A 12824-nucleotide genomic window follows, 5' to 3' on the forward strand; every position below is an offset into this window, starting at 1 on the left:
TCTATGTGTTTAAAAATTTCATACCTAGTTATTTATATTCTATCCCACATATTTCCAGATCTGCAGTGCCTTGGACATCCACATCTTTTGTAGTTGGTTCTGCTTACCCTCAGCAGTGGGAGCCCTGTTTAACAGCAGAGTGGATGACTCTTGATAACGAGCTCACTTTTGTGTTGAATTTAGCTAATAAAAATCTGAAAACCCCAAATACCTCTAGGTGTTGTGTATTTGGTTCTGTTGGTCACCAGAGTTCACTACCATCATGGGACCAATTAGCCTCTCCATGTGTCCCAGGCTTGGCACCAGGCTCTCAGCTTGGCAAACTCACCTTCCTTGGGCCCAAGGCCCTGTCACTAATTACAGAGCTGAGGACATTGGTCTTTACAGCCACCCTGTGCTACTGTTCTGCTCTGCAGAACTCAGTTCCCTATCTTTGTTTCTCTGTTTTTGCTTTCTTTCTCTCACTTTGAGATCTTCTTTTGTCAAAAGTGTGGCAACTGTATTTATTGCAATTTCAACTGAATTTCGTTCTGTTTCAGTGAAGGGGCCTTTCAGTCTCTACTCTATCACTGTGCGGGAAGTAGAAACTGAGTCTACCTTTTATCAACTATCCTGGTATCTATCTCTTTCACTAGGCAGACAATGAAGTCTTTTTTGTTTTTTAATTCTTGAACTTTACTTTTTAGGGCAGCTTAGCCACACAGCAAAGTTGAGCAGAAAATGAGACCGTTTCATTCTGTCCCCTGACCCCACACATGCACAAACTGCCCCACCACCACCTTTCCCCACCACAGTGGTACATTTGTTACAACATGGGAACCTACACTAATACATGGTTATTACTCAACGTCCCTAGTTTACGTCAGGGCTCATTCGTGATGGTGTACAGACTATGGATTTGGGCAAATGCATAATGACACAGATCCACATTATAATGTCATACAGAATAGTTTTGCTGCCCTAAAAATCTTCTATGCCCTGCCTATTCACCTCACCCTCTTCACTAAGCCCTGGCAACAACTGAACCTTTGACTGTCTCCATAGTTTTGTCTTTCTCAGAATCTCATAGAATGGGAAACGTATAGTGTGCAGCTTTTTCATACTGACTTCTTTCACTTGTTTCCTCCACGTGCACAGCTCGCTAGCTCATTCTTTATAGCGTTGAGTAATATTGTCCATTGTCTGTGCTACAGTTTATCCACTCAGCTACCAAAGGACATCTTGTTGCTTCCAAGTTTTGGCAATTATGAATAGGGCTGCTACAAACCCCTGCGTGTAGGATTTTGTGTGGACATGAATTTTTAATTCATTTGGGTAAATACCAAGGCATATGATGACTGGATTATCTGGTTAAAGTTGTTTGGTTGTATAAACAACAATAACAAGCAAACAACAAACTGCCTAATTGTCTTCCCAAGTGGCTATACTATATTTTGCATTCCTACCAGCAATGAATGAGAGTTCCCTTTGCTCTATATCCTCTTAGCACTGGTGTTGTCAGCATTCTGGATTTTGGCCATTCTCATAAGTGTATAATGGCATCTCGTGGTTTACATTGGCAATTCTCTGAAGACGTGATGTTGAACAACTCGGCAGAGGCTTGGATGCCATCCGTATATCTTCTTGAGTGAGGGGTTAAGGTTTTAAGACTTGGGTGTGTTAATGTCTTGGACCATTTTTTAATTGGATTGTTCATTTTCCTGTTGTAAAAACTTACAGTTTGGGTTTTTCTGGTAGTGGTTACTATGGACGTTTCTGCTCAGATAAGCTGTGGTTCTCTGTATTTGCTCACCTCTTTCCCATTTGTGGAGAAGGTGTTTGCCCTCTGGCCTCACTTCTCTCACAGATCTAGGAAGAGTTGTCGATTTTTCAGTTTAACTTTTTACTTGTTATTCAGATCAAGTGGTAACTTCTAAGCCCCTTAAATGCTCTACCAGAAACCAAGAGTTTTAAGTCTTTTCTTATTTTTGTGTTTTCCAAGGTTTCTTACGTGACTTCTACATATAGCATGTGCTTAAGGACTTTTGCTAAAATTTGTTGAACACCATTGGTAACAGCCCATATTTTCAAGCACTTTCTAACTGCTATTCATTATTCTAAGTGTTTTTACATATGTAATCCACTTAAACCTCACAAGAACTCACCTGTAAGTGCTATTATTATTCGCATTTTGCAAATAAGAAAGCTGATGAGAACCCATGCTCACAGCCATCATGCTCTATGACCCAGCTAACTCTAAAAATCCTGAAAATATTGTGGTCCAACTTATCATGAGAATGCTAATAGTCCAACAGATTATTTCTTCTTCTACCGATTTTGGAACCTGCTAATGTATTTCAATTTACTGCCCAAACATCTGAAGTTAACGGAAGAGAATGACTTTTGAGTACATTCCTGGCAAGAAGAGGATGATGTTTCTACGAACCCCACACAGAAACTGATGGGCCACAAGAGTTCTCTGAGCTCCTGAGAGCTGATGAAGGTCTTCCTCAGCCCATCAGAGAAACTCCACTTTGCCTACAATGAATCTGGTACTAGAAAAAGATGTCCATGTTCCTATGAGTACAAACATGTACACTATTTTCTCTGACAAATTAGCACTGACGCTTGCATAAATACAATTTTGAGGGTACTAATGTTTTAAAACAACCTAGGTTGTTCCGATTCTATTGCTCATACACTGAGGTTCACCACTGTTAACAGACAAGCCAAAGATAATCATTGCCCTGTAGGCAACCCCAGCTGTAGCAATGAATATGCAGTCTGTTTCTGCAGCAGCCACTTTTTGGTGGGCGCTCAGACTGACTGCATACTTTGTTCTCTTTCTTTACGGAAACACAGTTTATCTGTACCACCAATCTATCCTCTTTTTTTCCTGACAACTAACTTGAACTTTTTTTTTTTTAAAGATTTTATTTAGTTGACAGACAGAGATCACAAGTAGGCAGAGAGGCAGGCAGAGAGAGAGAGAGAGAGAGAGAGAGAGAGAGGAGGAAGCAGGCTCCCCGCTGAGCAGAGAGCCCAATGTGGGGCCCGATCCCAGGGCTCTAGGATCATGATCTGAGCCGAAGGCAGAGGCTTTAACCCACTGAGCCACACAGGCACCCCCTAATTTGGACTTTAAAGAACATTCTGATTTCACCGGAATTCATGTTGGTAGGTTTAAGATACATGGGAACAGGGACAGAGATGTTTACATATCAAAATACTGGATCATTTTTAATCAGTATATTCTTTACCAACCAAGGGGATACTCTATGGTCATTAACCAGTTATCAGGAGAGTTTATCATCAGGTATGCTGCATGTTCCTTCCTATCCTCACTTGGCTGAGAAAAGAATCATAGTCTAGTGCAATTTAGACAATGAGAAAATGTATTTCCCAGGGGCACAAAAAAATGTATGCAGAACTTCCTTATCTGCTCTCCTCTCAAAAAAACAAACAAACAAACAACAAACCCACTTTGTATTCTTTAATGTTAAATTATAGCCCATCATTTATGTTTTGAAAACACAAGTACTCAGCTCTTTCTGGCCTAATGAATTTGTAGATAATATCTAATGAATCATGGGCACATTTATTAGATATATTTTTGATGTAGCATTAATTTATAGAATGGGTTTTTCATTCATTCATTCATTTGTAATTGGCATCTGCTCCAGGCTGGTGTTGGAATGGACAGCCTACAGAGATATTACAGGGTGCTAAGTGTGGCCACAGTGTAGAGACAACATGGTCTGAGAGCTCAGAGAAGAAGACAACCAGTTAAATGCTTTAAAAACGTGTGCAGAGGGGTGTCTGGGTGTCTCAGTCGCTTAGGTATCTACCTTTGGCTAAGGTCATGATCTCAGGGTCCCAGAATTAGGTTCTGTGTTGGGCTCCCTGCTCAGTGGGGAGTCTGTTTCACCCTATACCCTTCCCTCTGCTCATGAACTCTCTCTGAAATAAATAAAATATCTTAAAAAAAAAAAAAGTGTGCAGAGAAGGCTCTGGGTAGGCAAGCACTCAGGACCCCGATAGAACCAAACACAAGGATGCTTGAAATTCTGACCTCATCTAGCTAGACCCTTTCTTTCTTAGAAAGTATTTCGTCAAGTTCTACAAATTTATAATGGGTTTATAGATTGCATGCCACTGACCATAGATATTTTTTCCAATAAGGGTTGTATACTGAGAGTCTCAAACTGTGTACTAGAGACAGCGCCAAAAGATGGGCCTTTAAGGTCTGGCATAGTTCAGAACGCAATCTAGTAAGGGCACCTTTGGCAATGGACTCCTTGCACAGTATTAACAGCTGCACACTGAACAATCTCAAGACCTTATAGACATGTGTATTCCTCATGGCAGAAAATGGTAGTAAAGAGTTTGATTCCAATTAAGGCAATGTATTAGAATTTTTTGACCAATGGAACTAAAGTATCCTGAGGGGAGGTTGCCTTTTTTCTAATTCACAAAGGTGTGTAGGCTACTGGTTGCCGTGGTTTTTGTTCATCTCAAACATTACTCCTGCCTCTACCAGAAACTATAGAGGGCGTGGACCATCTCAGGTGGTGGTCCCCTCCATCGTGAGCACACTTACCCTGTGATGGTGTCTCCACAGACCAGGCCAAGGACAGAGGATAACAGCTCAGGAAGATCAGAGGAGGTGAGAATGGTGGTAGCAGAAAAGAAATTCAGAGGATGACTTTTCCCTACATCACTTGCTCTTTGTCCTTCTTTCACAGTGAGAATTCTAGGGTCCATGCCCCCTCTGCTTGCATTTTCAGGGCTTCATTCACACTTTTCCCTTTCCTCGGGTACCTCCAACCGCAAATCAGGCAGATCATCTCAGATAACAAAGTGCTTGAATTTATACTCCTCAAACCAGGGAGCCTTTCTCATTCATTGTTTCAAGCTGACAGCCTAGCACTATTTTAGGCTTAAAGCAGATACCAAAAAAAAAAAAAAACTGTGACTGAGCAATAGGAATGAATACAATTACAAGGTTAAATGCACTTTTTGGAATAACCAGTTGATTTCATTTATCCCTGACTTCATTGGGATTAATATTATAAAGCGAGCAATAAGGCAAAATTGGCTTCCACAAGGCCAGCCATCTTGGCTCTGCTGTACCTCTTTTCTCAAGAAATGATGAGATGTGGCACTTGCCAAAGAGAATTTCATTTTAGGAAACTATCAAGGGATAGTTATTTAATTAGAGGGAAAACTAACAATTCAAAGAAACCAAACAGTCTGGGGGTTGTTGTTTGTGTTCGTAAAATAACCCCAAAGTAAAAACAGAATGGCAGAAGTTGAATTACAAACAAGAGAACGTCACCTCCACTCTGGGTAATCTACAAAGTTCCTGAAATAGATAGTAACTGGAGTAACTCTCTTACCTTGTAATTGTTCATGAGTTCAGCTAACCAGAGCTTAACAGACTTTACTGTATCTTCTCGCATGTACTTTTCAACTTCGGATCCGTCACTAAAAGTCCGGTTTCCCACATGGATGGCTTGCCTCACTTCTGGGAGGGACAAAAATTTCCCATAGTAATTTTGGTCCTCAGGTTCCTGGCAGAAGGGGACATCAGAAAAACATGAGGAAACGTGACTGGGTGGCAGGAACAGCCTGTGGGGAAAGCTGCAAATTTCTGCTAATATAAACTATAATGAACAAGATGAGACATGACTGTTAACTGGTCTCCGCCTTGAGATTTTTAATTTGGGGGTTCTGAGGTAATTTAAATTTTACTGATAACAAAACTGGATGATCTGATACTTTCAGAGCCAATGCTCCATTTGCACTTAAATGCTCGATTTTTCTTTCTCGGTAACTCATCTTCTAGAATCTATGACTCCAATCAACAACCCCGTATGAGGGGCGTCTGGGTGGCTCAGTCAGTTAAGTATCTGCCTTTGACTCAGGTCATGATCCCAGGGTCCTGGGATGGAGCCTCATGTCAGGCTCTCTGCTCAGCGGGAAGCCTGCCTGCCTGCTTCTCCCTCCCTCTCTGCTGTATCCCCTGCTTGTGCTCTCTCACTCTTTCTGTCAAATAAAATAAATAAAATCTTAAAAAAAAAAACCCACAACATTTGAGGCAATGACAGGAAAGAACGGAAGGGGTGAGTTTATCAAAAACAATTTGCTCCTTGTCGGAGGCTCTATGGGACGAAAGTCAAACGGACCACAAAAGCCAGAGCCGTGGTCTGGTGGATTAAAAGCCGAGGCTTTCTCTTCCATGTTCTGCTGCTTATTAAAACCACACGTACAAAATAATCAGCTAACCATAATCAAAGGAGGGAAATATACCAAGTGTAAAAACAGATGACTTTATGAAGGACATGAGACAAAAGAAAAGTTGTCCATGAGCCTCATTAAAAAAAAAAAAATACTGCATAAAGTCTGTGATAGTGAAAAGTCTGTGATATTCATCATGCTAAAAGAAAAAAGGTATAAATGCCATTTTAAAAAATTACAAAGGGATAAAAATGTTTGAGACCAATAATTTTGTGCATCCTCCTTTTTTGCTAATCTTTCAAATACAATACTCTGTAAAGGAAAAAGAAATGTGATTACAAATCCTGTTTCTCTCTTGCCTACCATCTGATTTTCTCTTGGTAGAATCTAAATCCAATACCACAGGTTTGGCAGAGTCTATTGAAACCAGCTTTATATTTTATTTACAAAATAGTTCATAAATAAGGCAACTTTTAAAACAAGATGTATTCTCATATACACTAGATCAAGATGATACAAATCCAAATACCCACTTTGGCTTCTTTTTTATTTGATTAATCCTGCACAGAAGACATTGATTTTGGCCTACTTTTATGGAAGAAAACTACTTGAATATTTTGAGAAATATTCCAAAGAGCTTAAAGTGAGGGCCATACTAAGTGCAGAAACCATCTTAAGTTAAAAGTAAGACAAAGCAAATATTTTCCTAAAGGCTTTGGCAGTTTTGATTATCCAAGCCATCTTAAGTACAGAGCAAATAATGTGGACATTTTCAAGAAACTCACTACAGGCTTGGCATTCTGGGACCTAATACCCGGGAGAGCAATCCTGTCCTCTATCTTTGACAAAAGAACTTCTATATAACAAGCTCTACTGGGTAGTGAGGGGGATTATGTTAATCAGAGATTGTTTTGAGTTATCTGGAATATCATTCTTTTTTTTTTTTTAAAAAAGATTTTATTTATTTATTTGACAGAGAGAAATCACAAGTAGATGGAGAGGCAGGCAGAGAGAGAGAGAGAGAGAGAGAGAGAGAGAGGGAAGCAGGCTCCCGGCTGAGCAGAGAGCCCGATATGGGACTCAATCCCAGGACCCTGAGATCATGACCTGAGCCGAAGGCAGCGGCTTAACCCACTGAGCCACCCAGGCACCCCTGGAATATCATTCTTGATGGTCAGATTATAACATATACAACGTCAGTGGGGCAGGGGAATCCTAAAGATTAGTAGATCAAATAATGCCATACAGTTAGGACATATTTATCCAGTATAAAGTTACCTACAGTATTTCTCAAATTGGAAGAAGTTTGGTTTTGCCAAAATTTTTAAGCCAACACTATCACAGTTTTAAAAATGTTGTCATTACCTTGCACTGTAATATGTTATAATAACTAGGACATCCTGTGATATTCTGGAAGTAAGAAGGGTTGCTTGTTAAGTCACCATCTAGTAGTTTATCCAGTACCTAGGTCAGGAGAGAGAGAAAGAAAACATCAGGGTAGGTAAAAACACATGGGCACTTGTCATTGCATTGATTTAACAGTTTCCTTATTCCAGCATCGTTTCCTCGTTTCAAACAACCATTTATTGCACATCTTCTCTGGGCCAGACACTACCCCGGGCACTGGGGAGACAGCAGTGTGAACAAGAGAGCATAAGTCCTCTCCCTGGACCTAATATCCTTGAGGGAGACAAGAAGCAAGTATTCACAGGAAAAACATGCAGTATGGTAAGAGTGATAAGTGTTAAGGAGAAAACTAAAGAGGAGAAGGAAAATAGGAAGTGTCATGGCATGTGTGGGCACATGTGTATGCCTGAGAGCAAGGTGCACTGCAGAGAGGGGGAAACACAGGTCTCCCTGAGAAGGTAGCATTTGAATAAACACCTGCCGGAAGGAAGGAAGTGAGCCATGCAGACATCTAGGGAAAGAACATTCCAGGCAGAGGAGACAGTGAGCTCAAAGGCCCCGACCATAGGAATGAGCCTTGTAGGGAAGGATTGCCATAATATGGATCATTGACCATTCACCCAGGTTCTTGGAGCTAGTGGAAGTTCCTTGGGACTTCTGACTTTAAAAACTTGTCAACAGTGGAGGTGAGGGCAGTCAGCATGATTGTGTGCCCTTCTCTGGTCATGTATAGTAGCACAGAGATAGACGTGGGGTGTAAACAAGTGCTTTTAGCCTGGATGGTGGTTTGGCCAAAGGAGCTGGGCTGACCTTGAGTTTCAGCTGGGTGATTAAAGCAACTTAGACCTGAAGGGGTTAAGGATCATGACTCAGTCGTAGGATCAATGGACTGGAAGACAATGGGGTTGCAGAACTGTTCTTTGAAGTGTGACCATGCAATGAGAATCTGAGGTTGTAGAGTGTTTGTCAGATTGTTTTGTTTTGTTTTGGGACTGAGCAGCTAGATAAGAGGAGAACAAGATCGTCGAAAGACAGGAGACTTAGGAACTGAGGGGCCACATATTGAAATGATCCTTCATGCAGACACTGCGATCATTAGAAATAATGACAAGCACGATGCCCTTGAGAGAGAGTGACAGTGAGGCATTCTCAGGGGATGAGCAGGAGAAAGTTGGAGGCTGGTAGGTAACGACAAAGAGTGGTGGGTGAGATCATGTGGGGATGAGGCAGTCAGAGCTCAGTACTTCTGGAAGGACAGAACATGATCTGAGGGCAGCAATGAGGAGCAAGGAGGACACCCACTCTACCCAGGAGCCAAGCAGTATGAAGTCAGTAAGAAGAACACAGTCCCTGCACTCGAAAGGGGAAGGGACAGCAGCAGGGGAGAAGCAGGTTTTGGGTAGAGCATGAAGATGAAGGGGATACTTAGAAAAGGGACTGAGAACACTGGGATGCTTTTAGATGAGAATATTGAGTCCATAAGGGGCTCTTGTAAAAAAAGATGCATTTGGTCTATTTTCAAAACCAGCTATCAGGTGTGATTTAGGTTTTCTTACATGGTAAGAATTCAGGACAATCGTATCCTGGTTTTACAGGTGAGAAAACTGAGGCTCAGAGAGGTTAAGTCACCAAAGACACCTCACTAATGTCAGAGGAGAGATTCAAGCCCAGGCTATGCTCTCCAGCCTACATATTCCACATCCTGCCACACACACACTAGCTCTCCAAGGGGCGGACTGCTACTCTCTTAGTCTTCAACTCTTTCTGGCCATGCTTTTGGGTTTAATATAAAATTCCATTATTTTATTAGATTAGTTTTCTTTACCAAACATGAAGCAACTTAATTTATCCAAGTGACCATGGCCACAGGGCTAGGGGCCAAGAATGAAAAGGATCAACATTGTGGAAAGGGGAGGGAGTAATAAGTATGCTCTAGAAACTCTACGGTCCCGCAGGACCACTGCCTCTGGCTGTGCCCTGTGCAGTACGTGGGGGTGCCTGGCGGAGGGGCAGCCATCAAAGTTCTGCTTGCCGAGCTGGATAACCAGACTTGGGCTGCATTTAGAGAAAAAGCCATCTCTATTCTCGTACAATGGTGGCCTCCACTTGCCAAGCTCTGAATCCACAGGTCTATGTCTGCTCAGTGGAGGTGTCTTTGTCTAACTTGTCCACCCAGAGGCAACATCACAGGCTAGCAGTAGTTCTGAATACAGGCAGCATTTTGTTTATGCTTAGAAATGATCTTCAACACCAATGGGAATATAAATGCCAGTCTTAAGAACAGATCTGATTTCAGAAAGAGTCAAACATCATTTGTTGTCAAACAAGTGACGAGGGTGGTCAAGACCTGTGAAATCCAGTTTCTGGTCAAAACTGGTTTCACGGAAAGAACTCTGTGATCCAGAGCATTGTCATGGTAAGGGGGACATTACGGGGCCAGAGATGTGCCACTGTGCATCTTGCAGAATGTCTAACTATCCCAGGATTTTTACAGACTGTGTGGGAGTTACCACAGGAGAATACCAGGGCAGGAATCGGGGAGGGCGGGGGGATGATTCCAGTCCTAGTCCTGCCACAGTCTATTATGGGGCTTTTGGCCACTGAATGCAGTCCCTCAGGCCTCAGCCCCCTCATCAGTGAAATGTGGATGCGTGCATGTGTGTACAGGCAGAAGATGGTCTCCAAAATTCCAGCTCCAAGTTCCTGCTTTTTGATTAACTACATCATGTTAAGGGATCAGGGCATCCAACAGGCTTTATCATTTAGGCTTGTGATTTTGTCGGTACTCTCTTGGGTCTCAGGATTTCTCTGAGCCTTCTACTGCCTGCGCTGGAACACATTTGACCACTGCTGGCTTACTTTCCTAAGTATCGGCTTATCTATTTCCCTTAAAATAAAACAAAGTGAATTCTTCACTTAATATTGGATCAATGGTCACAGAAACACTGCATACCTTCCTAGGTTTGTTGTTCTTTTTGTCCTTTTGTTTTGGGTTTTGGTGCCTTTTGCTTTGTTTTCTGATGAATCTAGTTTAGGAAAGCTCTGACCTCATGGGCCATCTTCTCATTACCTCTGAAAACACCAAATAACCTGAACTTGTCCCCCGTTTTGTTAATCCGGTGGGGGCTTGGGTTGCCGCACCATGCAAGGATGCAAGGACATCCTTCCTTAGGTTTCCTTGGTTTCCTTACCCCTTAGGGCCCATTGGATGTTCTTCCTCTTGACATCACTTCATCCTTGTATGCTTCTTCAAAAACACATCAAATCTCTCACTTGCCAATGGGTCTCCCATGATGTAATATTTGATATTAATTTTAAATTTTAGAGGTTCAATCCTTTTACCCTTTCTGCCTACTACAACAGAGAGCCTAAAACCAGACTCAAAAATAGTGTCCTTGCACGTCGAAGAGGGATCCTACATGTCCCCTGTGAGAGCACTCTTTCTTTGCATTTACAGTTGCATGGAGATTCTGAATCCAAGCTCCCCAGCCACACCAGGTGTCCTGGTGCAGAGAAAGGAGAGGCTGTTGGCATCTGGAGGGACGGGTGGGGGGTTTACGGGATAGTTTCAGCTGTACATCTTGCTGCTGGGAGAATTGATGGTAAGGGCATTCACTGCTTCAGAGATTTCAGGCAGGGCGAGGCACCCTGCTTGTTGAATGGAGGGTAACCTTGTTACGCCTTTCTCCCTGAGTTTGTAGGGTCTCTTGTTTTGATCTGAACCAGCAGACCTGCAGTGCCTAGAAGACTATTCATATCAGGCCTCCGGCTTTATAACAACAATGCCCTTAGGAAAACTGGTACAGGTACAGGATGGGCTCCCAAGAACAGGAAGACTGAAGTCCTCCAAATGCACTCCTCATCTCATTTACTGATGAATGAAACACGATGGCTCTATGATTAAAGGTAGCAAACAGACAAACAAACAAAACCTAAAAGAGATCATTGGTATACAATCTTTGCCTGCACGGGCAAAGCCAAACCAAACCAAAAACTCGAACTCTTGTACGCTAATGTTCAGTATAGTCTCAGATTTTAAATAATTCCCTCCATCCCAATAAAAAGGGCAAGGAATAGAACCATATTATTGGATTCTCAAATTCAATTTTAGGGGAGCATTGTGACAATAGTTACAAATACCAATGGCTCTTTATAAAAGTTTCAGATTATTACACTTTCTCAGCTTTGTTCCCGACACACAGGAATATGTGACATTTGTTACACACTGAGGTCGTGTCTCCAGCTGGAATGCCGTGTGCGGATATCACCCTTCTGAAGGGTATCGAGCAGATGCTGAAGCATATGTATCTACTTTCTGGGTTGCCTTTCTTCTGATTTCCTTGTGATAGGGCATGCCTTTAGGGCCTACGCAGCATTTAAAGAAATCAAAACAGTTAATGAGAGACACAGCTAGATAAACACTCCAAGGTGATCGCAGGTTTAGAAGACACTCAAAGTAAATTCAAAGATACCTGGATGGTTCTTTCTTTCACTTTGAGCTCACACTCACCCGCCTCCTGATCTCAGACAGCGGACCAGCTATACCTTCTCTAACAACAATAACAACAACAACAACATGCCCCAGTACCACAAGACGTCTAGGACCCAGCTCACATGGTTCTCATTGCTCCAGGGCCACGCAGTCCCCAGAACTCACTTCAAAGGCTTGAAGCCATTTCTTCTCCTTGATGTATTTCACGCACTCATCACACTGCTTCTGGAAGTACTTTCTCTGCTTCTCATCCAACAAGCCAATGTGGTACAGGAATGTGGCATAGCCTCCTATGATCTGAGGAGAAAAGAGAAATGCAGACGCCATGGGGAGAGAAAGAGCGAAGTTAGGGGAGCCCACATGCTTGGTGAAGTAACCCTCTGTCATTTGTCAGTCTCCCGCACACAAACAAACACACAATGCACACGTTACACACGATGCACACACATACCCCAAACATACACACACCACACACATGCACAAAATACACACACAAACATCACACGCACGCGTGCCCCACGTTCACACTCACATCCAACCGAGGCTGACGGAACAAGTTGACACCTTAAAACATCTGGTAAAAATGAGAAGATTTTAAATCATTAGCGAGTCAACCGGGCAACATTATTTCCCTCCATCAGCTCAGGTCCCTAAGGTCAGAGGAGCCTCCACTGGATCAAAGGGGATTTAATCTCCTTACAGGACA

General features: G+C 42.4%; 1 protein-coding gene across 3 annotated transcripts in view; it reads right to left on the reverse strand.

Annotated features, from left to right (window-relative positions):
* The window catches only part of CPVL (carboxypeptidase vitellogenic like), a 130197-nt gene that overhangs the window by 47214 nt on the left and 70159 nt on the right, over positions 1-12824 (reverse strand). For all 3 annotated transcript variants that reach the window (XM_059171455.1, XM_059171456.1, XM_059171457.1), the window contains exons 9-11: positions 12284-12415; positions 7585-7683; positions 5379-5552 (exon numbers count right to left, since the gene is read on the reverse strand). In XM_059171455.1, coding sequence (XP_059027438.1) covers positions 5379-5552; positions 7585-7683; positions 12284-12415 — 405 coding nt within the window. The remainder of the gene's footprint in view (positions 1-5378; positions 5553-7584; positions 7684-12283; positions 12416-12824) is intronic.

This window comes from Mustela lutreola, chromosome 4, assembly GCF_030435805.1.
Source record: "Mustela lutreola isolate mMusLut2 chromosome 4, mMusLut2.pri, whole genome shotgun sequence".
In the NCBI taxonomy this organism is placed as follows: Eukaryota; Metazoa; Chordata; class Mammalia; order Carnivora; family Mustelidae; genus Mustela; species Mustela lutreola.